Source organism: Eleginops maclovinus, chromosome 22 (assembly GCF_036324505.1).
Source record: "Eleginops maclovinus isolate JMC-PN-2008 ecotype Puerto Natales chromosome 22, JC_Emac_rtc_rv5, whole genome shotgun sequence".
Lineage (NCBI taxonomy): Eukaryota > Metazoa > Chordata > Actinopteri > Perciformes > Eleginopidae > Eleginops > Eleginops maclovinus.
In genome coordinates, this window is record NC_086370.1 from 10,542,043 (window position 1) to 10,569,768 (window position 27,726).

The 27,726-nt window shown below is 39.4% G+C and overlaps 3 protein-coding genes across 4 annotated transcripts; all 3 read right to left on the reverse strand.

Moving 5' to 3' along the window:
- Positions 1-756: 756 nt before the first annotated feature.
- On the reverse strand, positions 757-6,558 carry LOC134858844 (destrin-like). Its single transcript, XM_063875004.1, has 4 exons — positions 6,465-6,558; positions 2,214-2,500; positions 1,933-2,009; positions 757-1,821 (listed from the first exon to the last, which is right to left on the reverse strand). The coding sequence occupies exons 1-4, from the start codon at positions 6,465-6,467 to the stop codon at positions 1,706-1,708; spliced, it is 483 nt and encodes a 160-aa protein (XP_063731074.1). The 5' UTR covers positions 6,468-6,558; the 3' UTR covers positions 757-1,705.
- A 3,354-nt stretch (positions 6,559-9,912) lies between these two features.
- Positions 9,913-16,593, reverse strand: LOC134858435 (calpain-2 catalytic subunit-like). Its single transcript, XM_063874315.1, has 21 exons — positions 16,261-16,593; positions 15,836-15,905; positions 15,073-15,191; positions 14,847-14,980; positions 14,588-14,756; positions 14,416-14,499; positions 14,024-14,109; positions 13,232-13,306; positions 12,951-13,111; positions 12,693-12,862; positions 12,588-12,599; positions 12,212-12,423; positions 12,084-12,120; positions 11,933-11,998; positions 11,779-11,836; positions 11,613-11,677; positions 11,018-11,086; positions 10,848-10,926; positions 10,540-10,656; positions 10,216-10,274; positions 9,913-10,128 (listed from the first exon to the last, which is right to left on the reverse strand). Exons 1-21 carry the CDS (start codon positions 16,495-16,497, stop codon positions 10,105-10,107), a joined length of 2,103 nt encoding a protein of 700 aa, XP_063730385.1. The 5' UTR covers positions 16,498-16,593; the 3' UTR covers positions 9,913-10,104.
- Positions 16,594-16,847: 254 nt separating this feature from the next.
- On the reverse strand, positions 16,848-24,449 carry capn8 (calpain 8). 2 transcript variants are annotated; one of them, XM_063874312.1, is made up of 21 exons: positions 24,007-24,447; positions 23,523-23,592; positions 23,178-23,296; positions 22,044-22,177; positions 21,769-21,937; positions 21,195-21,278; positions 21,023-21,108; positions 20,858-20,932; positions 20,243-20,403; positions 19,995-20,164; positions 19,889-19,900; positions 19,566-19,777; positions 19,327-19,363; positions 18,869-18,934; positions 18,737-18,794; positions 18,556-18,620; positions 18,342-18,410; positions 18,169-18,247; positions 17,375-17,491; positions 17,234-17,292; positions 16,848-17,151 (listed from the first exon to the last, which is right to left on the reverse strand). In XM_063874312.1, the coding sequence occupies exons 1-21, from the start codon at positions 24,241-24,243 to the stop codon at positions 17,128-17,130; spliced, it is 2,103 nt and encodes a 700-aa protein (XP_063730382.1). In that variant the 5' UTR covers positions 24,244-24,447; the 3' UTR covers positions 16,848-17,127. The 2 variants fall into 2 exon arrangements, with proteins under 2 accessions (XP_063730382.1, XP_063730384.1); XM_063874314.1 differs by lacking the exons at positions 16,848-17,151; positions 17,234-17,292; positions 17,375-17,491 and adding an exon at positions 17,498-17,807 and having other exon boundaries at positions 24,007-24,449.
- Positions 24,450-27,726: the final 3,277 nt, after the last annotated feature.

Below are 27,726 nucleotides of genomic sequence, written 5' to 3' on the forward strand. Positions count from 1 at the left end.
GCACTTGCTTGTTATCCATGGCACAATAATATTCTTCCTCATTTTAAAATGATGGATGGCCTCGAGATGTATTAAAAACTCTTCTTTTGAAACAGAATTTAATAGACAATAAACGCTTCTATTTTTAAATAGAGATACTCTGGCTCAGCATCTCAGTGGCTTTGCTTCTCCTGTGTGTCCCGCCCACATCCGTGCTAGTGTCTGTTTCAAAAGCAGAACGCATAAATGTCAGCACATGTCATAGCTTGCCTGCTTATACTTACACCACACGTTGCCAGCCTTGGAATCTGTGACTTTTTAAGAAAACTGAAATATCTTGTATATTTGATTAATGGTTGACAGCCTGTTAAGCAAAATAGTTAGGTATAAAAAGCCATCTTTTGGAAGCCTAAAGATCGTTTTCTTTTGTTTCATCATAATAACTGTTGTAAGGCCTGTCTGCCAGAGCTAATGGTTGTGTATTCATGGTAGTAAAAGGGGAAATAAAACCATTAACCACACAGCAGGAAATGGCTGCTGCATAACTCTGTGTCAGTTGAAAACTTCATGCTGCTGCAAGCACATTGACAACTTGGCCACAACCCATTCAGTGACGTTGAAGCAGCAAACCTAAGTCTATGAAAACTCTGACATCTACCGGTAATTTACAAAACCTGAATTGGCCATCTGTGTTAGTTTTGTGTAACATGGGGTGTCTGAATCTGTTGTATGTTTAAGGATAACTACTTTGATGAAGGAAGAGATGTGAGGAGACAATTTGCATTTGCTAGCTCAACAGAACCCAGATTTATTACTTCACCGCAGCAACAGTTAACCTGAGGTTGAGTGTTCCCCAGTAAGGCAACTAAATCAGGGAGGCTAACATGCCGCTTCTTTGAATTTCACAAACACAATGTAGAAATGTACACATATATCCCCTTTAGCCAAGCATGTAGATACTGCTCAGTCAATAACCAACTGTGGTGGATCCCTCAGTCAATAAAACCACAGCTACACATTACTCATAAGCAAGAACTAATACCCAGCATTACAATATTTATGCTACTTTCTCCTCTTCTTACTGAAGCATGTATATCAGGGGTGTCCAAACTATGGCCCGGGGGCAAACTGCGGCCCGTCGTCCATTGGCCCTCAGCAAATTCGTAAGGATAATGATGTATATGAAAAGCTTGAAAGCAAGCTCAACTTGGCGCTCAGCTTGTCAGTCCTGACATATGTGTTGGCCTAAACTAGCTATCATTTCTAAATGTAATTGGATAAGCCTCTAATTATGTTTTAGATTGCTACTGACTATTTTTTTTTTTAAAGATAAAGAGAACCCTAACTGAGATGGGGTTGCCTTTTTGAAGATATTTAAAGCAAAGGGCACCATATACAGTATAACTTAATTAAAATGAACCCTACACATTGTTGGAGGGCCACTGCCCACCTAATGGGCCCATAGCCTGCACCTCCTTTATATTCCTTTATGGCTGTATAATAAAAATAAATGTGGACACAATGGGATGAAAAAAAAAAAAAAGCCCCAATAAGAACGTTAAAGAAGGAATAAAATTACGTCTGGACTGAACTATTTTTAAAGCCAAAACAGTGGGCCTGGACAGTTTGGTAGGGTACAATCACTTTATTTTGGAATTGTTACTTATTATCCCCTAAAGATCCTTCAAAAGTACCTTGTTATGAAAAAGCGGGGTAGCAGTTTTGTTTAGTTACCCCTCAAAGGGTGCCCCTCCATTTTGAGAACTTTATGTTTAAGGCGTTCTGCAAAACTATCCGGGTCCATATCTTCAATGTCATGTACCTCGAAGCAATGCTTGACACCTGTTGTAGAAAAAATGGTTACTTAAAAAAATTCAACGCCATTCAACTTGAACACTAATGTAAAGCTTAATTAATGTGATAAAACATTGAACAAAGCAGAAAAAAACGTACCCTGCACACTCCTTTGCATAGCATTTTTTGAGCTAGCATACTGCATTCTACTTTTCATAGGTGCATCATCAGGAGCCCTGAAAGGAAGAAAAATCTTATTAAGTATCCCACAGAGAATGAACTTTAACATTCATATATGTTACCATAAAATAAGAGTACAGTTTAAATAGGATTTTAAAAAGATAACATTGCTAGTCCTTCTCCACAACAGCGCAGTCCGTTGCAGAAGCAGATGGGAAAATACAGACTATTTAGGATTCAATGAAAAATCAAAGACCTACCACATCATAAAGACCAGTTCCTCTTTTCTACCCGAGTCCTTGGTTTCAAAGTGGCAGTCATACAGGAAGTAGCGGGACTGGTCAGGCCGCATCAGACCCTTGACGAACTTGAAGACATCATTCAGGTCTTCCAGGTCTTTCTCTCTGTAAATTTTCTCCACTTTAATATCGCCATCAATCCAAAGTAGCACAATTCTTATACGTTCCTTCTCATCAGCGTCGTTTTTTACTACTTTCATTTCATTGAAGATCTGCTTCACCTCATCAGAAACTTTTACTCCAGACGCCTGTTTAAGAAAACAGAAAACATTATACATTTTGCACAACGACAACATAAACCATTTCAAATGTATCCAAAGTTATAGACAGATCACAAGATAAACATACAAAGACAAACTAGAAAAAATGCCTCACGGTCGTACACCTCCACCAACCAGCCATTTACAGCACATTGATGTCTGTCTAAAATGTGATCACTATGTTTGTAGTACCCAATAGACATTTCTGTGAAATTGTCATAATTATCATGGATTCTTGTGTTATGGCAAAATGCTTTGTAAAGACATATTGACACTTGACCACCAATAATAATTTGTTCATTCCTGGGTCCAAGTGAACATTTCTGCCAGATTTGAAGCTTAATTTAAATGTTCCCATTTGGATAAGATTTTGTGTTTTCAATATGTCTGGGACTAACCTGTGTAACAACATCTAAAGATACTTTGCTGATCAGAGACGGGGTTAACTGTGGGTCAATTTGAGATTACTATCAATGCAGGCACCGCTCTCTCTTCTCCCCACAAAGCAGCCTCCCAGCAGAGGTGAGGATGAGCCTATGGTGTGAGACGTTTTTCCATTTCTACCTCTTTGGAATGAATAAAAAATAAAAATAAAAACTCTCAAAACGTTTTGGGACCATTGAAGACCCTAGTCAGTTAAGTTTAGGAAGGTTCCTAACAGAGCGAAATGACCCGGAAGTACCCTAGTCGCCGCCATGATATGAGCTGTTCGAATTCTCTAGAGCAGGGGTGTCAAACTCATTTAATCGCGGGCCACATTAGCATTATGGTTGCACTCAAAGGGCCGGCTTTAACTTTAAGACAATATAAATGTATTATATACATAAAATAATTATTGCCTCTGCATTGGATAGGCTAATTATTGGTTTTGGTAATAACTAGGCCTACATCTGAAAGCTTTAGTCTAAGGCAAATAATCGCAAGGGAAAATATGCAACAATTACAACAATTGTACAATTTATTTAAAAGATGAGTTTGGTAGCATTAACACATAGTTGTGCACTGACATATGGTGCACGTAGACACAGAAATATTGTGTGTGGGTGCACACTTACATTTCTCGGTCTGTTAAATAAATCCCATGAATTTATGACATTAATTAGCCTTATTTTTTAGATCAAGCACTATTTAAGTATTTATGATTTGAATTTTGCAATATTTGAATAGTCTGAAAGCCAGGACTTTGAAAACCCCCTGTTCCAGACCCTGGTGTGTATCACCTGTCATTCATTGTTTTCAGGGATGAGGAGGGGCGGTGAGGAGGAACACAGAGGAGACGGTGATCGCGGGGGTTTTCCTCCTGCCTTCACAAACTTTCCACACGTATTTATAAGTATCCATCGTCTGAATATAGAGAAAACTCATTCATAAGCTGCAACTCAAGACCTCACATCACAAAAGTGGAAATAACCGTAATGCAAGTTTTTTTTAAATGTGTGTCTCTGAATGAGCCGTAGCGACAGCAGACTGACAGAGCGGCACATTCTGTGAGGAAGCAACCGTCTGTCGGTTCTGGTTCCGGTGTTTCTGGTCTCGGTTGCTGAAAGAGATTTTGCTCCGTGTTTGGTGTCGCTGTGCCGCTGTAACTATGCTCTGTCACTCACTGGACACTGACTGAAGTCGCTTCAGTGCACATGTCACAAAACGAGATGAATTGTAGGACATGTAGTTTATGGGCAACGAGCTTCTGTAAAGCGGCGTGTAGCCGTATAATAAACGTATTATATTCTTTGAAAACTCTCGAGGGCCACATCAAATTAGTTTGCGTCCCGGATTTGGCCTGCGGGCCTTGAGTTTGACACCTTTGCTCTAGAGGAAAGGAGATTTCAAACTTCCTTTCCAACCTCCTTTAGTTTAGGAAACACTGGACCTTACATTACAAAAGGAAAGGAGAAAAGGCTGTCGCACAATGACTTGCGGCCCCACCTAAACAGCCGATCGTGACGGAGAAATGCGTTTCATGAAAGTCACGGTGCTTATTAAGCAGTTTAAAACGTATGCAGTAACTTTCTAAAGTGCTTTGTTTTGAACGTTCAGCTCTATATTAATCAAAAGGAGAAATATGAACGTTACTTTTTTACTGAAATGATCAAATAAAGTCCACATTTCAGTGTTTACTGAGCTGTGTGGGGTTTCTTAAACGTTTTAAAACATGTTTGAATTGTGATACACAAAGTGATAGGTTAAGGCATAAGTAGTTTTTAATAAACACGTTTGTATTTAATTTTAAATATTTTCATATAATCATAAGTATTGGGATTCATGTCATTCATACGTGTGGACTCGAGGGTGAGGGTAAGCATAAGTTTCACTTTGCTTTTTTATTTAAATTCCAACCTTTGTAATGAAGAATATATGTCCACGTTCATGAAGCTTAATCAACACCATCAGAAAGCACGGTGCGAAGTAGATACGCTTTCAGTAGTCCGCTTTATAGAAAACTATAGTCCCCCACAGCAGACGCACATTAATAACGTCCGCTGAGACGCATCAAAAATAGGTGGGAGAGTGCAAAGTGCAGTCGGATTCTCAGTCTCTTTTCCCAAATCCTTTTGAATTCTCTTATCCACTATAACCCCGTGACGTTTCACGCAAAGGTCAAGGAATAGTAGATAGGAATACACGATAGGAGCTGATTTTTTGACAATTCGACCGTGTTCTAGACCCTGGGTTTACCGAGACTCACTATGACCTCTGGAGGAACATCTGATATTACAAGACTGGACAGACCTGAGCTAAAAGGTTAGCATGCTTATTTCAGTTGATGTCTCTGGAACACAACACATAGACGTCTTAGACATAACGTCAACTCTGTAACCTCTTCGCATTCTGTTGTGTTCGATATATTCTTTAATGCTTTCAACTACAATTCAGGCCAAATCTTACACATTTGCACACTAGCAGCCGAGCTCCATGCTGGGACCCTCCACCTCTGTCAGAAGGAACTGACGTCTTAAAGTATAATGCCAAGGTAAACATGACAATCATATTATATCAACACTGTAGGTGTAACTAATAAAGTAAAGTACTTTAAACTACAAAGAAAATAACTAACCTTATTAGTCAGCTAACATTAGCTAGCTATGCTATTGCCATTAGCAAACTAACATTAACATAAGCCCAAGAAGAAGATTAAAACATTTTTAATTTAATAATCTAGGTTTATGTAACATAACTTTATAAAAGTTGTGTTTTATATACTACAATATAATATGTGGATTCATGTTAACATTCTTTATCGATTAGGAAGCAAAATAAAACAGACAAGATTTTCTGTGAAGGAGAAGCAATCCCAGGATGTGAGGTGGGTCAGAACCTGGTGCTCTGCACTGGGAAGCTGTTGATTCAACATGCAAATATTAAAACCCTAGTCATTTCTTGTCATGGGTGTTGTCATATTCTAGTCATTGTGAATTTGGCACAAGACAACAATGAATTCTTTAAGAACAAGTTTGAAGCACGGACAAAGCACCACACCTTGAGCGATCCCAACCAAATAGGTTTCATTGAGAGCAGAGCTCTCTTTCTCATGAACGCCCTGATCACATTCACACAGTTATCCATCGATAACTTGAACCAGTGTACTGATCTATCGGCCACTGAGCAGGGCAAGGGCTTTGCACAGGGTCAATTCAATGGTGGTAACGAAAGAGAGGAAACTGCTGTTTTTCACTTTTCCACCCAGGTCTTCAGTTTAGTCCTCTTTCATTTAGGCAACCGCTAAACTGTGTTTTTACCTAGCAAACCATTTAATCAAGAGAAACATTTAAAACAAATCGTACACTTGATATAACAACATAGAGGCCTACACAGTTGAAGTGTTGTGTTAAAATGAGGATTATCACTTCAATCATCTCTATTGCATGTCCTGTGGGGCACAAAACTGCCACGGAAGTTTTAAATGATACAGCACAACTCAATCCAGAAAAACCCCTCGGTAAAAGCTACTCACCATGTTGCCTCTGATGTGTAAAGGAAATAAGCGGCAACGATCAAAAGGCTGCAGGATAATAAGTAGTAAGAGCAGGAAGACTCATAAAGGAGGAGCCGGGATAAATGGGCACACCTTCAAAATATTTGTGTCACATGTTTTTGTTTTTTTAAGCACTTTATTTATAGAACTTTTTCAATTTACAGAACACAAAACAATACACCATCCTGCCCACCCACTCCCACAAGGCTACAAAATAAAATAAAAATAACAAAAATAAATAAAATAACTAAATAAATAAATAAAGATGTGCACATGTTCTCACACCTGCACAGTCCTAGTTACATGGATGCACTCGTACTCACGCACATATAACCATACATGTGACTTATACACACAAAAGCATACACACATATACACATGTACCCATATACAAGTGCATACTCGCAAGTACATATGCATCTGATCCACCCAAAAGGAGAAAATAGATAAATAAATAAATACCTAGCATATGTAGGCTCCCATAAAGTACACTCCTGCACAGAAGACATGATGGGGAAAATCTTATCTGTTACATAAATCCAGCTGGTCACTCTACATCTGCAAAGGCTGGCATGCTAAAGGGATGTCAGGTGAAAGATATGTTCTCAATAAACTCTATAAAGGGAGTCCAGGTTTGAATAAATCTGTCTTTGTTACTGTTACGGCTATATTTTAGTTTCTCTAGTGGAATCATAGAGAGCACCTCTTTAACCCAGTGTTTGAATGAGGGAGGGCTTACCGACTTCCACTGTATGAGAATTGATCGCCATCAGGGTTAAAAACGCTACGGCATTCATCTGTAAGTTAGTAAAATGTTTTTCTGGAAGTATTGTCCCAAAGATGGCGATTACTGGGTCAGGGTCTACATTAACACCACGTATATAAGATATAGCTTCAAAAATGTTGGTCCAGAAGCTGTTTAGAGACCTGCATGACCAAAACATGTGACCCACTGTAGCTGGATTGTGGCTGCATCTTGGACATTCAGGATTGACGTTAGGGTATATTCTGGCCAGTTTCTCATTTGAATAGTGCAGTCTATCTACAACTTTAAATTGGATAAGACCATGCCGTATGCAAAGAGATGTGGTGTATATATGCTTCAAACATTTTTGCCATGTCTCCTCGGATAGTGCAATGTCTAAGTCCTTTTCCCATGCCAACCGAGTACTTTCCCATGACGGTGGGTCGATATCTTGTAACATTTGATAAATCTTGGCTACCCTCCTCCTTCCACTAGGGTCTAGCTCCAATATGGAGTCCAAGACATCCTTAGCCGGTAAGTGAGGAAATGAGAAGTGCTTCTTGGCAAAGCTGCGCACTTGCAGGTATCTGAAGAAGTGGTTTTTAGGAATATTATTGTCTTTCTGCAATAGGTCGAAGGAAGCGAATGTGCCATCTACAAAGAGGTCTTTGAAGAACACCAACCCACTTCGATGCCATGTTTCAAAAGCAGTGTCAGCTTGGGATGGGGGAAACAGGTGATTTCGTACCAGGGGAAGGAGAGTTATTGATTGATTGAGGTGGAAATGTTTTCTAAATTGCAGCCATATCTTTAGGGAATTTCTAATAACCGGCCTCAGGCGTTGAAGACTTAAATTACTGGGCAGGGGGCTGCTTATGATCGAGATCGGTGAAAGCGGCGAATTAGATTCGAGTTCCATGTGTCACATGTTTAAGGGTGTTTCATATCTTACCTGTTTGACTGGACTGAACACAAAAAAATTTGAGTGTAACAAAGTGTTATAAGTTTAATGCTTTGAAATTATCAGAAGTGTTGATCTATGGGTGAATGCTTACTGGGTGCATTGAGGAGGAAGTATAGTATCTATGTTTAAGTAACATCAAAATACAGAGCACATAAAATGACAATATCCTAAAACAAATTATAGATACAAAAGTTAAATTGAAAGTAATATATTGGGTGGGCAATCATGTGAATGGGTGCATGAATTTACATGCAGCCATAACACATCCCTCTGAAGGGCTGATATTGGCTGATTCACAGCTTGTGGGTGGCATTTCGGTCCTTGTTTCACAATTGCAGTCGACACATACAAATCGCAATTCAACTTTAATAAAGTTCTGCTTCGTAAACATTGCTTTAAAGCTCTTATTGAAAACTACTTTGTTTTATAAATCCAACCTCCTCTCACCTGTAGATGTTATGCTTTACATAGATTTGTGTTGGTTTAATAGAAAAATACTATACACTAAATATAGTAAGACAAAAATACATTCTCGTTTTGCCATCGGTTTCACTTTTAAGTCTTTTGCACATTAGTGCTTTGTAAGTTACATTTTCTCAGTTCACTATAACAATTCTCCTGCTTCAAATTAAGCCCTAAAATGAGGAGTGAGTAAATATGTATGGATATTGTTTTGGCTAAATTGTAAACAATATGCTAAGGAGCGAAACAACACCACAACAGAGCTTTTGTTATATTCCTGTTTCTTTTAATTTAATTCTGATTTCCTGTTTTATTTTGAAAGTCTCTCCTGTTGTGTAAGGTCCTGCACGTGTGTGTTTCCTGCTGATTAGGTGTGTGCTGTGCTCTCCTGCTCTCACTATCCCATAAGTTATCCAATATGTCTACAAAAACCGGCCGACTTTCTTTGCTCCTTTGTCAGTTTGTCTATTGCACTTTTGTTTGGAGTTGTGTTACTTGAATGTTTTTGCCTGTCTTTTGGATACATAGGCCCTAAGCCATACTTAATATATCATTGTATTGCAAGCTATTATCATTGTTTGGGACTACTGCTCTTTTGGACATCTGCTCATTTTGAACTCACTTTGCTCGCTTTTGTTCTTTCCAACAGAGTAAGCAGTCCACTATTCATCCATACTTATTATCTATTCTGGGAAAATCCCGCTTCTGACACAAGTGAAATGTTTAGGGGTAACTAGTTTGAGGAAGGAGGAGACTATGTGCTTTTGCTAACTCAACAGAGCCCAGATTGTCAGGTGTTTTTCTCATATATATTTTTAAGCTAATATAGGCTACAACAAGCTTCTAATTGTGTTTAAGATGGTTACTGACTATTTTTCAAAAATCTTCAAATAACCTTTGACCAAAGGGTGCCCTTCTTTTTTGAGAACTTCATGTTTAAGGAATCCTGCAAAGTAGTCTTTGTTCATCTCCCCAATGTGATGTACTGTATTTCCTGGACGTTCTTGAGAAAGAGATCAAAACTGTTCATTAATTTAGCTTCAGATGAGCTGGTTGGTTGACTTTTCTACCTGTTTAAAGTATTTTTGCTAAGATAATTAGCGTTTGGTTGTACCTTCATATTTACCGAAGATATTTGAGAACAGTATCAAAACTGAAAATGAAAAAGAACTGAGAAGGCAGAAAGACATTATTATTTCAAGTTGATATGCAAACTGCTTAAATGGATATTTATAAACTCAAAATAAAAGGAGACATTGTGTGAAATTCTGGTTTTATTATGTTTTTGGAAAATCAAACCCAGTAATTATTTCCCCCTCAGAGTCCATCGATTAGGTTGTAAATGAAATACAAACTTGAAGCCACTCTATGATATAATATTCAGATTTGATATCTGTTAAAAACACAACTTCTTCATTCTCCATCTGTTAACAGTCAGTGGAGCTCCTCTACAACATCGACAGACTTAGCCACTGTGAATGAAAACACAAGCACAAGTCAGTGTAGTCAATGAATCAATGCTTTGTAGTTTTGTGTAATTATCATAGCTGGACTCTTACCTGCATATAACCCAGCTCTATCACACCAGACCCATCCTTGTCCAGGGTCTTGAAGGTATCTGTTGTAAATAAAAAAAATGTTTTCAAGGAATGCTAAGGAAAGAGGGAAGACTGTTTCTGGTTAATTCAACGTATTTAATCAATTTAATAGATCTTTCTTAGTAGATGGGATTCTGTTTTGGACAGCAACCTTTACTTGAACAGAGCTAAGTGTGTCACTTTGCTCATATGTTGTAAATAAAGTCGGTTGAAAAAACAAGATAACATCCAAAATGGTGTACGTGCAGTTGGAGTGTCTTAGCTGCAACAATGACAAACACTCACTGAAGAGGGACTCCAAGCGAATCAGGCTGCACACAAAGTTGTCAAAGTCAATGGTGAGGTTTTGTTCAGAGTAGCGAGCCACAATGATCTGATGCAGTGAGTTGTTGAGAGAGAAACCTGTCGAAATGCAAAAATGTTGACCTTTGAAATAATATCTAACAGTACATAATGACAGGAAAGAAAAGACAAAGCCAATGTGCATACAAAATACATAAACAGACCCCCTGTATATGAACTGAACATTTTCCTTTGCAGTTGCAAGGGTCAATGGCTGAGTAAAAAAATATTTTGTGACATGAACTTCTCACCAGCATCCTCAACAGCCACCCGCATCTCAGAGCCGCTCATACAGCCACTTTGGTCTGTATCTCTATTTTTGTACAGTTCCTAATGGAGAGCACACAGTTAACATGTGCTATAACCATACTAACAACTGTAACACATTTCATGTTAATGTCAATACAACCAAGAAACACACCAGGAACTTCTCAATCTTTGTCCACAAGATCTTAAATTCTACGATTCCCAGCTTCCCACTTCCATCTTTCTTTGAAGAGTATGTCAAGGACAATAATAATGGAAGGAGTAATGTGTAGCAGGCTCTCGTTGTCTATTTGACATGACCTCACTGATGGGCCGCTCAGTAAACTAATGCTATGCAGCCTAAATGTGTCCTCACATGCAGAACACAGTTGTAAATTCTAGTGTAGATCACCCCCCAAAATTCCAATGATACCAAATATGCGACGTTTGATTTTGGGAAAATTGTATGAATGTCCACAACGGACATCTGAAATGTCTCCTTTACATGAAAATCTTTGATTATAATACATTTCAGACATCATATACGTTCATCTTATATCGCCAATGAACATTTGGAACATCTGCTGGCAGAAATGGATAAATAAGACATTTTCAGCCTTAAAGAGATAATTTGACATTTTGGGAAATATGCGTTTTCACTTTCTTACAGAGACTGATGAAAGAAAATCTGGAAAATAAAGGGGAACTCAGGATGTTCAGAGGGTATCGTAGATTTCTCTTGACATAACTTAAATTAGTAGGAAGGATACATCCAGCAGATTGATCATGTTGCGGCAAGTCGTCAGGCTAAACCCACTGGTTTTAAGGTCGGTTCCTAAAAATGAATAAAAACACAGGGGTCACTTGCTCCGAGTGTTTGAAGAAAAGCACATACTGAACTTTACTTTAATATTAGAAATACATCATTTAACTTACTCTTCCCCACCACTCGGTTGAGGATTCTCTGCAGCTCGTATGCAGAAATCTCCACATCCTAGGAAGTATATGTCAGGGACACATTGTAACAAGGAATCATAAGATGATGTCAAAAAATAAAATTGGCAAAATGTCAAATTTTACGAATACTCACATGTCCGGCAAGCTGTCCAAACAGTTTCTTGAATCTGTCACTGATGTCATCTTCATCAACATGAATCTAGACATGACAAAGTATGCATGTTTGTCCTTCCTTGTTAAAAATCAAACTTCAAAAAACGTATGCACAGAGGGTTATGATTTACCTGCTCAACATGGCAGTCCACAGGATCATCAATCTCTCTGAAAGCAGCGAGAGGTCATATTTCAATGTTGAATGATTATAAATACTCTTTGTTATTATGAATTGCACTAATTTGTGAAAGTTACATACTGGAATGAGGCCTGTTTCTCAGAGAACACCCTCACATAAAAGTCTCCGTTTTTGTTTGGCTCAAAGGTGGAGGGGACGATGAGGTATTCGCCGGGGGGAAGACAGAAGCGGTTGGAAACCTCTCGCAGGTTGATGAAGGTCTCGGAGCGCGCTGCTGATGCGTGGCGCACAAAGAAGTTTCTTTTCAGGTGCACTTGCTTTTGGCCATAGTACTGGAAAAGGACACACATGCAGTACTATCACAGAAGGGCACCTTTAACCTTCCAATTGTCTAAATAGAGAACTTTTAAGGACTGAGATTTGAGCCATTAAGCAACAATAAGTGCTCAGAGAAACATGCTAATGTGTTAAAGTGTCTTCATCTTTGTATACATACCTCCTCAGGCAGCTGGAAAAAGACAAAAACAATAATAAGAATTGGTGCAAGTGTTACATATGACAGATTGAGTACATGAGTATTAATATTAAGACAGCTCCTTACCTCGTAGATGGCAAAGCCAACAGTCTCCATGTCCTGCCCCATTTTCCTCATACAGCGTCTGTTCTTCTGCATCAAGCCCACGATGAAGGTGCAGCCATCTTCACCATCATCAGAGTCATCATCTGCCTCTTCCAGCTTTATGACAAACTGAGGATTCATCCAGAATGTGTCTATGAAGGAAAGCAAGGGTTAGCAAGGAGATGGTCAACATTGTTACGACAGCCATGAAACACATGAAGAATGAGAAAATGATCATACTTGGAAAGTTTCTGCAGCCACCAGCTGACACGCCTCTTCTCCATGTTTCTTCAAACTCTGACTCCGCCCATTTCTTGAACTGGTCGTCTGTGAGGGCATCAGGTGTCAGGTTGCAGATCTCAAGGCGGGAATACTGGCGCAGGAAGTCAGAAAATGACATCCTGTGGACAATAACAAAATCACATCCTTAACTTTAAATAGTCTTTTCCTTTACCTGGAGTATTATAGGATAGTGCTGTAACACTTTGAACTCAAGAGTTAGATTATATTTGGATGTTTACCAGAACTCCCCGTCCTCACAATGCTTGACCAGCCTGTCCCGGTCACTGTCACTCACATATCTCCACTCAGAAGACCTAGGATGACGTGCCAATATATTCTCAGTTAGACCTAATTTGTATGATGAAGTTTTCAAAACATGATAAATAAACCACGGGCCTCCACCTTACTGAGTCACACACTCCACCTATACCTCAAGCAAAAACAAGTTTTGAAGCCAGCGTATAACAGAGTGTAACAACTTTTTACCACAGGATTTACCAGCCATTCCACTGAGTGTGTATGTCTCCTTGGTGTTACATGCATGGCAGAAACACACACTTAATACCATTGTCAAAACAAAGGATGTAGATGTTTCACTTAGGCGGGGTCCTCTTATGAATAACACAAAAGGTATTATTGGGAAAACCCGTTCATAAGAAGTAAATGGGAGCAGTTCACATGATAAATGTTTTCTGATCAGTTCCCAATGTCCCGTGTAAGAATCTAAACCAAAACCAGTTAAATGTAATTAAACATTGAGTTAATGCTAACATGCTCACAATTACTACAGTAACATGCACATGTGACCATATTCTTCATCCAACATTTAAATACAAAGAACAGCTGATGAACAAATGTTATGGAAATCCATCCAATGGTTGGGATATTTGAACCATCTAACTGACCAACTAAGCAACCATGGAGCAACATGTTGCTAACATGGCTCAAAACTATAGAGTATTCTGGAATAGCTGCCACTGATAGAGTCAGTAAATCTTAGCTAACGGGTATATTCAATAGATCATACTCACTTGTCACTCCAGGCTCCATTCCACTCCACCTGACCCCATGGGTTCCTAATCCTGATCAGCTGCACCCGGTCTCCTCTGTACTCCACCTGAAACAGAATCAGGGGTCAATTACTCTCAACCAGAAATTAAAAAAAACCAAAAAAGAAACATAAAAGCAATATAAATATTACAAAACTAAACTTCAGTTACCTAATTGTAACATCTATTACATTTTAGAGCACGCATGGAAGCCACTGCAGCTTAATTTTATACCTGGAGATCTGTGTGTATAATATATTTCATTATTCCATATTTTGGTATTCTGGGGTTGAAAAAAATGTTTAATAAACAAAAAAGCACATGTCAATCGACCACTTGTTGCAGCTCCAACAGAGACACAGGCATTTCCTCACCAGCTCCACCCCTGTCACCGAGTAGGCATGGCCCTTCACCAGTTTGCGATATGTGACGGCTTCTGAGTCAGACGCGCTGGTAATCTGGGATGAAAAGGAAAAGTTTAGAAGATACCACCAGATATCTCCAGGTCTCCAATCTCTGAGAGTGAAACACGAAGCTCAAACCAACATCAATAGAGCATCCCAAAAGCGAGCCTCTGTCCAAGGCCTTCTTAATGGTTTTGAAGAGTCGGGGGTTTGCCTTCGCAAGTTCATGCCTCTCAGCAATGCCTCCAGTGAAGTCCTCGAAACCTTCAATGGTACTGCCTCCAGAAAGAGCCTCGTAGCATCCATTAAGCCTAGAGAAATAAGAAGTTCATGAATGATGCGACCAGAAAACGAGATACTGAAACATACACAAAGTATCCTGATGCTTCATTCCCTCATACTTGGCGTAGGCCTTCTCCAGCAGCGCGCTCCAAAACTCAGAATTTTTCTCTGAGTGAACAAACAGCAGCTCTCCATCTTTGGTTGGCAAGCGGTCATCAACCACCACATCCATCCACTCACCAAACTGCCAGAACTGAGAGCCAAAGGTAAAAGACACAACAAATAATAAAATCAAACCTTACTTTATCTCTAAAAGAATAAGGCTGTGGTGTTAAGTTACTGTACCTCAAAGTGAAAAATGCCAGCGTAGTTCTTCTCAAAGCTTTGGTCGTGGGGGACAACACGAGACAAAACCTGTTTGTTGAGAGTCAGGGAGGCAATAGCCGCCAAGAGCCAGCAGTCCCCTGAACACAATGTAACAGTGTTAGAATCATGAGGATTTCTTCATGACACATCTCCAAAACATAGTCAGTATGCATACATACACACACACACACACACACACACACACACACACACACACACACACACACACACACACACACACACACACACACACACACACACACACACACACACCTTTTGTGTGTTAAGTAATGGCTATTATCTCTTCTCCCTTTGCTTGTTAGCTGTACGTCTCACCCACACATGCTTTCTGCCAAGCATGTGTGGAAAGACAAGTGATTGAGTGACAGCTGATGTCGGTGCACAGGCATTTTTTCAGTTATGAGGTTTGAATCCTCTTTACATGGATTTAGATAACACAAAAACTGGCACAAAAATTCCAAAGATGAAACTATACAAATCATAATAATGCACATACATACTGTAGGACTGTTACCTTGTTCACATCTTCTAACTGATATCTTAGATAAGCAATGCAAAGTCATTCATTCAAATAGTTTACGATGGAAATCAACAAGTTCTTTGTAAAATACAGTAAATATCTCATTGTGACATCGAAATGCATTTGAATGTGATTTGACAAGAAAATTACAAAAGCAAAGTTTTATTTAGTAGTTTTAAAAGGAGTGTTTGTGGGTCTTACCAAGTGCTCCTTGACAGATATCAGTCCTGGAAGCATTCTCAAATATGAATTGTGGATTGGAGCACAACTCCTGAAGGAAAAACAAGTTTAATTCAATTAGTGCTTCTTGTTTTATAATGACGTTACTGCTTTTACTATTGCTTTTATATATTTGTTTTAAGGTTTTGCTGTGTATACAAATACACTGGGCAAAACAAGACACTGTATGCATATGTGTTGCATTTTAACTGACATTGCTTATGTAAAAATGTACATTACCAAAGTATTACACATAGCACTTCTGAAAAACTGAATTCATTAGATACACTCAAGAAAGACGCTGAACTGTAAATAATGCACAAAGTGGTATCATCTTCAAAATCCAGTTTTAAACTATGTCTCAATAATTGTTTGCCCTTTAATGTTTCCATAGTCATTGTACCCACCCTTGGTCTTTTCCATTGGATGCCCCGAACTTTGTGGGAATTTGGTCCCAGATCTTTGAAGCCTAAGGATGATGGCAGAGACTCAAAGCAGTCATCCTGAAAAAGCTGCCCTCTCTCCAGACAGCTGTTCCTCAGCGATTCAAAGTCCTGGTTCAGGTATTTAACCGCTCTAGAGTTAGCTCCTATCCCTTGGGATTTCTCCCGGTTGTGCTGAAGTTTAGCTGCAATGCCAGACATTTTTATTCTACTTTAAGAATCTCTGTCTATCTACGACTGTCTCCTAGCAGGTGTGTGTGCCTGTAGAGAGACAGGCTCGGTGTTGTATGTGCAGCTCAAATGTCTCCACACCCTTTATTATTTAAAACAGACAGCACACTAACTATGGCTCACCTGCAGCACTCAGCCTACTCCATATCTGGCATTGGTTCATGGCATATTTGACCAAGATGTTGCTGATGAATATGCCATCTATTATCACATTTGTACATTATATAAAGGCAAGGCAATGCAAGTGTGTTTATATAACACCGTTGAACACAAGGCAATTCAAAGTGCTTTACAAAAACAAACACTGATAGTCAAGAGGCAACCGTGTCTTAGTTTCTTTATTTTCTTTCAAGTTTTGCAAAAGCTAAAAGAGCAAAAACACCACAAAAATGGATTTAAAAAGGGTATATTGTGTATTATATGCATATCAGCAAACATCATTTAATCGTACAAATACATTTGAGCAAATTGCATGCATTTGGAAATGATTGGAAATGTCTTAGGGTTTTTATAATAAAAGAAAAGTGTATTTGAATGACATTCAGTTATTGTTCTTTCAACATATATCTCAGAAGGGTCATCCGTGGCTTCACTTCAGTTTTAGTAGATCGCCAGGCACAGCCACTGAATGAGGAAACAAAATTACCATAAACCAGCATAACCAGAAGTGCAGAAAAACATCAGCTTCTGTTATTCTCTCACACACCTGTTGCATGTCCAGCTCGATCTTCTCTGCATCAGCTCTTTTCAGAGACTTAAACATTTCTGGTGGAGGAGGGAAAACAAGATGTTGATATTGTAAACATGAAAACGGTCATACTAGATTGTTGGGTTTGCTGACACTTACTGAAGAGCATTTCCAGTTTAATGAGACAGCCTACAAAGCTGTCAAAGTCTATGGCATACTGAGCATCAGCGTAACGACTGACAATGGACTGCAGCAAAGCACTGTTGATGTGGAAACCTGGGTAAGAAAAATAGCTGTCACTTATCACCATCATTTTATGTTAGCGAGGGTCGGTTTCATGGAGGTGCATTATTATTTCTGATCCTTGGGAAATTTAGCTATTTGCAAGGTGATAATGGAAGAGTTAGGTTACACTGTCCCGCCCATGCCTGTTTTGTCCTTGCAGTAAAATATACATGTGTGTGGAGGGAGGTCCCCCAACTGGCTTATCTAGTCTGCCAGTAACTGCCTACACAAACACAGACACACTGTGGTAGGATACAATCCAGAAAATGATCAGGTCGGGTCAGGTTCTTTATCTGTAGGTAGTTCCCTGTAAGGAAATTACTGTGTTAACAAAGCTGTTTCTGATTTTCTTTCAGACTTTGTCACCTGTCATATTATCAATACGTGTCTCATAAGTTGGTAAGGGCATATGTCAACTATGGAGGCACACTCAATTCAAAGATAACTACATATCTAAGTGTTTGATTCTTATCAGGAAAACAAATACCATTTCTGAATTTCAAGCCCATCAATGTACACTTGCAGAGGTTTTAACTTTTGCAGCAAAGCGTATGAGAAGCTCTTAGGTCTTAATAAATAATAAGAAATGTATTTGTCGTATAAAACATGTACATAACCCGGCTGATATAATGATAGTGTATGAGATGTCACAAGATAACGTTTGTTACCTGCTTGAATGGCAGCACCTCTCATCTCGTGGGAGCTCATGGTGCCCGAATTGTCTGTGTCATGATTCTTGAAGATCTCCTGTTTGACCAAGGCGATATGTTGTGTTAACAGATAAAGACATATATTTCTACATGGCCAACATATATTTCATATCGCAAGAATCCCAATTTACCAGGTATTTCTGGACTTTGCCCCAAAGCTGGTGGAACTCCATCAGTCCCAGCTTGGCACTTTCATCTTTCTGAGGAATGTTTAGGTTTATAAAAGTACAATCATGGATTATGAATTCAATGCATTCGTTCACATACAGTATCTGAATTCCCCAATAATAATGCACCCTAATAGACACAAATATAATGTTGAGGGATAAGTTTAAAAGAGGATACATCCAGCAGACTGACGATAAGGCGACCTGTCTCAAGGCTGAAGCCATCTGTCTTGATGTCAGACCCTGCAGGAAAGTGACAAACATAACTAGCCCCAATATGGAACTCAAAGATATTTAAAAGGTAAAAGTACATATTTGAGATATACTACTGTATATATATAAGAGGTAGGTTTACTCACGGTAAGAGACAATGTTGTTCAAAATGCTAACCAGTTCAAAGACAGATACCTCCATATCCTGTTGGAAAAGTGCATATTAGAATGTATTTTATTTGTTCATCAACTTCATTTTTATCATGCTGCTCTACCTACATCGCCAGCAATCTGCTTGAAGACCTCTCTGAAATGAGGATCCACATCATCCTCAGATATCTCCTCCTGTGAAAACACAGAGAGGTCACTCATGTCAAATAAAAGCTTTGACTCTCTTAAAATATTCCCCTTGAACTACATTTTTTTGTTATACAAGACACAGTACAGATACATTTTTTTGGAGAGGTCCAGAACACAGAGACAGAGACCCATATGTGCCAGATCCTGTGCACATATGGGCACTAATTTGGCCCAATTAGTACGTGAACTGGCAACCCTTCGGTACCAAGACCAAGTCCTTACAGACTGAGCCACTGCCTTGGTCAGGGACAACTTGGTAGCACTTTATCTATCCGGGACCTGAACTGCTGACCTTCCAGTTCCCAAGGCAAGTCCCTATGGACTTTGCCACCACCGCCCACACAATCCATGCAAAATCACTCAGTGGACCTTCTTACCTCCTCTATTTCAGCATCAATGTTTTCTTCAAGTGGACTGAAAAAAAAAATACACAGATTGAGCAGACTCTGTTGGTGTGCAGGAAAATAACATTTACTGTGCTCTAAGTTTAAAAGTTGTGACCAATGAGTTGGTTTATGAGCTTCGACCACTAGATGGCTGTATAAGCTAAAGCTCGGAACTTGACAATACCCTGCAGATGTCCCTCAGTGTGTATATGTCGCTGTAGCACTGATACCTGGTTGCAGCCTGTTTCTCTGAGAAGACCCTGAGAACAAAGCTGCCATTCTTGTGAGGCTGGAAGGTCGAGGGAACTATGGCATATTCTCCCGGAGGAAGTTTGAAGCGGTCGCACACCTCCCTTGTGTTGACGAAGGTGCTGCTCATGGCCACTGCTTTCTGTCGCAGCAGGACATCCGGACCCAGGTGAACATTGCTGCGTCCTTTGAGCTGAACATCAACAGGAAAAAGGGGCTTTCCTTATTGATAAGTCAAAGAGCTACCCAAACTCAAGTTGCATTTAAATAATCATTGCTTGCATGTAATAATACAAACACCGACCTCATCTGGGACCTGTAAAAAGGAAACAGACAGAAGACAGTCAAACATTTTTAAATGGAACAAATACAAAGAACTTCGTATGAAACTTTGAATTAATCTGGGACACCTTATAAATGGCATAGCCAATAGTTTCAAGGTTGCGGTTAAGCCTCTTTTTCCGTCGTCCGTCCTTTTGCATCAACCCGACCAGAAAGGTACAGCCATCCTCCCCATCCAGGGGGTCGTCATCCACATCCTCCAGACGCATTACAAACTGAGGGTTAGACGAGAATGTGGCTGGAACACACAAAGTATAATCCTTTATATAAAGCAGTGTACCATCTTGCACATACACACACATGGTTTCTCTGCTACCTGGGTGATTGCGGCACCCGCCAGCAGTGGAGCCCACCCTCCACATCCCTTCAAACTGGTAGTGGTTCCAGTGGCTCACATCGTCACTCATGATTGTGTCTGGGGTCAAGTTACAGATCTCCAGCTTGGAGAACTGCCTGATGAAGTCTGAATAGGACATCCTGAGGAGAGGAACACATTTCTCCATCACTTTTAGCATTATTTTGAGCCTTACACGACCAATGATTAGAAGAACCTATTAAAAGACAAGAAATATAGTATTCATCACTATGTTTTCAAAAGTGTATTACCAAAATGGTATTTAGCCCTCCGTGTTCAAATAAAGAGTCCCCTACATTGAACAGCCATTGTATTCATAGTAAACAACAGAAACACATGTCTTTAAGGAAGGCCAGGTGTGAGAGAGGAGTATTCAGTCAGTTGCAATCTGCAAACTAACCACAAGATGCCACTTAATCCTATTCACTGGCCATTTACCATTTGCTTTTGCCATTATCAAACTATATTATAGCAGCAACAACGTAATACATGTATTGTCAAATATGTTTGCTGCTGCTGTACATCCTAGCAGGCATTAAAGCAGTTAATAAGTAAATGACAGATCAACAGATTTACCAGAACTCTCCATCCTCAGCCTCATGGTTCAACTTTGACTTCTCATCTTGACTGACGTGGTTCCATTCGCTGGATCTGATTTATGAAAAAACTGAATTGCTTTTAGGAAAATCCTGCAAATAAACAACAAATAATGGTTGAAGGATCTGGAACGGAATTATTTACCCATCACTCCAAGACCCAGTCCATTCCACCTGACCCCATGGGTTCCTGATGCGGACCAGCTGAACCTGCCTGCCTCGATAGTGAACCTGGGAGAGAGAGCAACAGTGAGAGATTTTATTCACATGCATTAGAAAAAACAACAACATATAATTGTTGACATCAAATTGCATACCTCCTCTGCACCAGTCACTGAGTATGCATGCCCCTTGACAAGTTTAAACGCTGTAACCGCCTCTGTCTCATAGGAATTGGTGATCTGAAAACACAGAGAATCGAAAACTTAAATCTGACGACGTCTGTGATGGAAACTTCTGAAGAAATGGAGACGAAACTCAGAGGGACACGGGGAGAGCTGGAACTTATATAATCAATATTTATCATCAGCGAGACCAAAACAAATATGGACCCTGAATCTACCTAAAGTTGTCGTCCATAGAAAAGAATGAGCGCCAGGGAACCTAAGTTCCAGAAGAGATGGGCTTCTAGACCTCCCGGAACAGTAAACTATTATCATTGCAGCTTGTGCTCGGTCATAGATCGGCAACTCCAAGGTGCCCAGGCTAACCCTTCTTAATGGAGATAACAGCACCCCAAGGCAGTCCGCCCATGCCATGGGAAAATACACAGTGAAGGAGAAAATGAGGAACTGTGTCAAAGTTTAACTAACTAAGCCAAAACTTCCCTAACAACGTCTGTAATTTGCTACTGTTGGTGTGCATGCAAATCATTATGAAAATAAGACCTACATCAATGGAGCAACCCAGCAGTGAGCCCAGCCCCAGAGCTTTCTTGATGATTTGGAAGAGGTTCGGTGGAGCTTTGTTTAAGCTGTAAACTTCAGCAATCCCTCCTGTGAAATCCTCAAAACCCTCAATAGTGTTTCCTCCAGACAGAGCTTCATAGCAGCCATGGACCCTGTCAGAGAGGGACGAAAACAGAATCCTCAACTGTTTGATGTAGATTTTTACCATATTCATGTTTGGTACGGAAAAAGATATACTGTAAATGGAACTATCCATACTTAGCATAGGCTTTCTCTAGCAGTGCACTCCAAAACTCGGATCCCTCAGCTGAGTGAACAAACAGCAGCTTTCCTTCTCTGGTGGGTAAACGGTCATCGACCACCACATCCACCCACTCACCAAACTGCCAGAACTGAGAAGAAAAAATATCCATTAATTAAACTCAACATCAAATACTTCATCACACGCAAACAAAACATTTGTGTGACCTATGGATGTTATGTTTTGTGCTCTGTATGTTACACCCCACTATAGGGTGAGGGTCACTGCTTTGAAATTTAGATCTAAAACTTTTTCATTGTTGTTTCTTTTTTACCATGAAGTTTTTGTTGCTCACTATTTCTTGTGACAGCTCCAATTTGGGGGATTTGTTGTGCTAAAGGGACTGCTGAGGATGTGTAGGCACTGCACATGATCCTTTTTTTCCTCATATATTGAAGTGTTGATAAGCTTTATAGGAATAGGAGAGCAATGATAACATCTTTGTGGCATGAATGAATTCGACCATTTTTAACAAAGCTTCATATTATGAGGAAAGTAGTGATTAAGACTCAACTGCAAAAGTTTCCTGTTTTATTTTGAAATGTTTCCCCCTCTTGTGTCATGTTTAGTTTCACTGCCTGTCTGCGTTTCCCTCCTGTGCCTGAACTGTAATTGTGTTCACCTGTTGCCCCTATGTTTCTCCTCCCCTCTCCAGCTGTGTCTTGTCTTGTTATTACCCTTGTGTATTTAGTTTCTGTTGCCCCTTTGTCTCTTGTTTGGTTGTCGTCGTTTCCAATCTGGTCATGTCCATGTTCTGTGCCTTTTCCCAGCTATGTTACCTGCCTGTTCCTGTCCGTCCGTCTGTCTGCTTCTGTTCCTGGTGTCCCTGTGATCCCTGGTGAGTGTAGGTTAGGCTTTTCTTTGTTTGAAAGTACAGTTTTAATTTGAATAATGCTTGCCTTTTGTTTTGACCCATACCTGCCTCCTTTACTCACTTGGGTCCTATTACCCCACCCCTGACACTGTCAGGGTTGAATGGTTCTATTCATTCATCATTGTATGGCTGGACAGGACAGGAAAAAAGGCAAGGAACAAAAAATAAAAGAAACAAAACGCCCTCTGGAAGGATCAAGGTTAGGCCTTTTTCTAACCTGGAAGTGAAATATCCCGGCATATTTTTCAGTGAAGTTCTGTCCATGGGGCACCACGCGAGCCAGGATCCGCTGGTCCAGAGTCAGAGAGGCTATTGCAGCCAGAAGCCAGCAATCACCTACACACAGTAAAAACAGAGGCAAGCTCTGAGATTGTGAAATAAATTGTGTACACCACAGGGCAGAACAAATTATGTGGCAACAAACCACCTCTGATAAGTACATTTTTCAAGCCTCGTGGCAGAGTGGGTGGAGGGGTTGGATATTTGTGGTTTCCTTATAAAAAGCATTCATCCATCTAACTGCACATGCAATCATTGACCCGTCCTCTCTCTGTTCACTTACCCAGGGCTCCTTGGCAAATGTCCGTCCTTGTGGCTCCATCATCAATGAACTTTGGATTTGAGCACAGTTCCTATAAACATGAACAAACAATCACACTGAGTTGAACATTTGAAAGCAGTTTTGAGAAAATCTTCCCTCGGATTGTCCAATATCACACTACATAGATAATAGGAGGAAATGCCGTAGAAAATAACTCACACAAATGTAATCTTACACACAATGAATAGGGTGAATTTGGTATTTAGCAGTGGATTTCTATGTAGTATTATAGTATTTGAGGCATAATTGTAACCTGTGGCTTAAATATTTTGTGTGTGATGCACTTAGAACTTAACAAGTTATATTCATTGTTTTTAATGCCATATAAAGATGCTCAACAGAAGAGAGAACATTACTTGCTCCCACTGTTCAACAACCTCAGGATCAAATTACAGTACAAACATTGTCACTTTTGTCTGTTTCATTGCCCTACGTTTCTTCTTACCGTTGGCCTCTTCCAAACTACGTCCCTGGTCTTGGATGAGTATGGTCCCAGCTCATTGAAGCCCAATGATTTTCTCTCAGCAGGAAAACAGTTGTCCTCAAACAGGCATCCACGCTCCAGACACTGCTGCCGCAGAGACTCATAGTCCTGCTGGGAGAACTTCACTGCTTTCTGGTTGGTGCCAATGCCTTGCTTCCTCTTCTTCTGATGAGCCAGACGATCTGCCGTGGAAGTCATCCTCACCGCTTCAGTATATGTTTACTCTTCGGATGGCGATTTTCTTCTTTGTGATCTGAGTTGTGTTTTGCTGTCTTTGTCTCAGCCTACTTTATAGCTGCCGCAGGTGAAGGTAGGATTGAGTGCACCACAGACAGGGTGGGGCCGCTAATGGACAGGTGAGGTGAACAAAACAGACAGCAGCCACCATAAGCAAATCTGCAATGAAATGCCTCTGGCCACAGCCAAAATACAAACAGAGACACGCCTAGAGGCAACTTAAAGCACCACTCTTATTTCCTCATTATGATTGTGTGTGCGTGGAAGGGGTGTGCTCAGTAAATAACAAGTTTGATATGGTTATTCCAATAGATATAGGAAGGGATTCAATGAAGTACAGTAAATATGCAGCAGAGAGTTGTGAAAAGGAAGCTTAAATGCATCAAATGAAGCAAGTGACATTGCAACACTGATTCTTAGGGATGTCTACTTTGGAGCATGTCATGTGTACATTATGCTCTTATATCATATCCTTATTTTGCGCCCTCTCTATACTAACAAATGCAAAGCTAATTCTAACTCAACCGTACTAAGTCAGGGATCAGATCCTTTAGTCGGGAAGCATTTTGGCTGTTGAATACAACACTGTTTGTTTTATAAAAAGATGATTCATGTGTTAGCCTCAGAAGTCCTGCATAATAAGGATGTGCATAAGAGGGCATCCACCCTTGTTTAAAGAATCTCAGAATGGAAAACAGGGAACACAATGAATACAATGCAATACAATGATTATAAAGGACCTACTAAACTGAAGACCATTGGCTGATTCTTTTGAACTGATGCAGAAGCAAAGATGATTGACCGCACTCATATTTTTTACTGCTCAAAATGAAGAAACTATCCATCTCTACAATCTTATTTATACTTAGATTCCAGAGATGGGTGCTTCTATACCACACAAGCCAAATAACCAAGTTTCAAACCTTCCCCAACCCGGTTGACTGACAGTATGGAGTGTCCTCTTAAATAACAATGTTGAGGTTACCCACACTGCCTCCAAAGCTAAAGTTGTAAGCCGAATCAGGGAGGGTCATGAATCACTGAATGTTTTGTGTACACAGTTCTGTTTGTGACATGGACATGACAAATGAGTGTCAATAATAACCATACCCCTCCTCTGTTTTTTTAGACACACACAAGGGAAATAAAACGTTATTCGTATATACTCAACTAACTTGTATAAAAATGGGTATTGGTCTTTTGGTGCAGTCTTCTGACATAAACAACCACTGCCAGTCAATGAGTGATCTGTATGAAGACATCTAACTCATCTCATGAAAGCATTTAAGAGTTGTATAAAATCCATTAAAAACATTTAAACAGATGTATATCTTTAATATGTTAGCATGCTTCACTATGACTCTAATATAATGCAACTACTGTTAGAGTGCATTATTAAAGGGTTTATGTGGCATTACAAATAATGAATTATGCATGTAGCAAACTATTTCTTACAAATCATCTGTACATCACTAGTTGTCATTCTAAATTAAAGAACTGTTAGACTGAATGCAATGTTGCTTTCAATGTGTTACTTATTCTGAATAGTTAAGATACATCAGCTGCTACATTGAGCAAGCTTAAAGATGTAACACCACTCTTTTTAAAATACAAAAGTGCATTGATTCAATATTCAATGCAGTAGCCAATATAAACGTTTGACATTACCTTTGCATTTGTTCTGTGTACACACTTATTTGACTTGAACACTGAAGGCCATTATTGGGCTTCCATGTTTCATTTGACATTCACAATATTTTAAACCATTTGAGGCACTCGAGTGGACCAAAAATAATTGGACAAATGAATAAACTCAAACTGCATTCGTTGATGTTTCGGCAACTTTTAATTCAAAAACCTAATCATAACATTGACATATTACCTTATAAAGTTGATAAAACTTGTAAGCATTGTGTACCGTGTGGTTGGCAGCGATTGCCTATTGACACATCAAACATAAGGATGCAGAGCAACATTTATATTTTGTTCACTTTTTCAAATATTCACATTAGATCTGTCATGCTTTTGGCCAAGTTACTTAGAAGTTTCTGGCTCTAAGCAATGCTCCTATATTACAAAGCTTATTCAACATAGTTTATTAAAATCTCAACTGATCTGCATCTGCAACCGCCCTGTTTTTCCAACTAAATCTCCACCCACTTTAAACAAAAAAAAACTACTTTAAAGACGCAAGTAAAAATCAAGTAAGGAGAATTTGTTTGCAGGTATTTTATGTAATGTTATAATTTACTCTGCCAGGCTTGTGTAAGAAACATACCACTTTAGTCCTAAACTAACCAGGAAGTGTCCTCATAAGCACTAGGAGAAGACGATGCTTATACTTAATACTGACACAAACTCCAGGCTGCATTAAAACCAAACAAAGGATAGTAACATATGCAGCCACAGTAAATTGATCTCTCCTTAGCATTTAGGCTGATAGATTTCATGGCAGGTGACCTTTAACCTTTGCAGTTGTTAACTGTACCTTACCTCTCATGTGAAACAAGTGTTTATGAATACACAACACGCCTCTATGTAATTGTATTTGGAGGTGTGTATAAATGTTTTTTTTGCTATTTGTGCCCTTCATGTTTGCATGGATGTTGTAAACTGAAGACACATTTTTTATTAAGCTATTTAACAGTGACATGTGTTTCTGACCGTACCGTACCTGGGTTTATTAGATAGGTGACAGAAAGCTAGATAGATAGAAAGCTAGATAGATAGATGGATAGATAGATAGATAGATAGATAGATAGATAGATAGACAGACAGACAGACAGACAGACAGACAGACAGACAGACAGACAGACAGACAGACAGACAGACAGACAGACAGACAGACAGACAGACAGACAGACAGACAGACAGACAGACAGACAGACAGATAGATGATAGACAGATAGATGATAGATAGATAGATAGATAGATAGATAGATAGATAGATAGATAGATAGATAGATAGATAGATAGATAGATAGATAGATAGATAGATAGATAGATAGATAGATAGACTACATCTATTTAGTCACATTTGTTACTTTGCAGATTTTGTTTAATGAGTTGAAATATGAACATCACTTACATAAGACTTTAGTTACACCTGGAGTAAATGTACAAGCTACTTTAATGTTACTTTAAAACACATCATATATTATTCTGAGATGGGCCAATTTGCATAATTAGTCCTTTTACTTTTGATAGTTTGAGCATATTTTGATGCCAATACTGCATATTTGATGCCAATACTGTTTTAACTTTAACTTTAACCCTCTGGTAGTTCTACTTTTACTTAAGTGCAAGTTTTGAGTACTTCTCCCATCTCTGTATTATTTTTATTTGTTGTTTCCTGTGCCCTGATTTGCCATATTAAAGTTGTGTGTGTTTTATGTGATCTTCAGCACCTCTAGCGGCGGTGAGGCTGGGTGTGAGCGGTAGCCC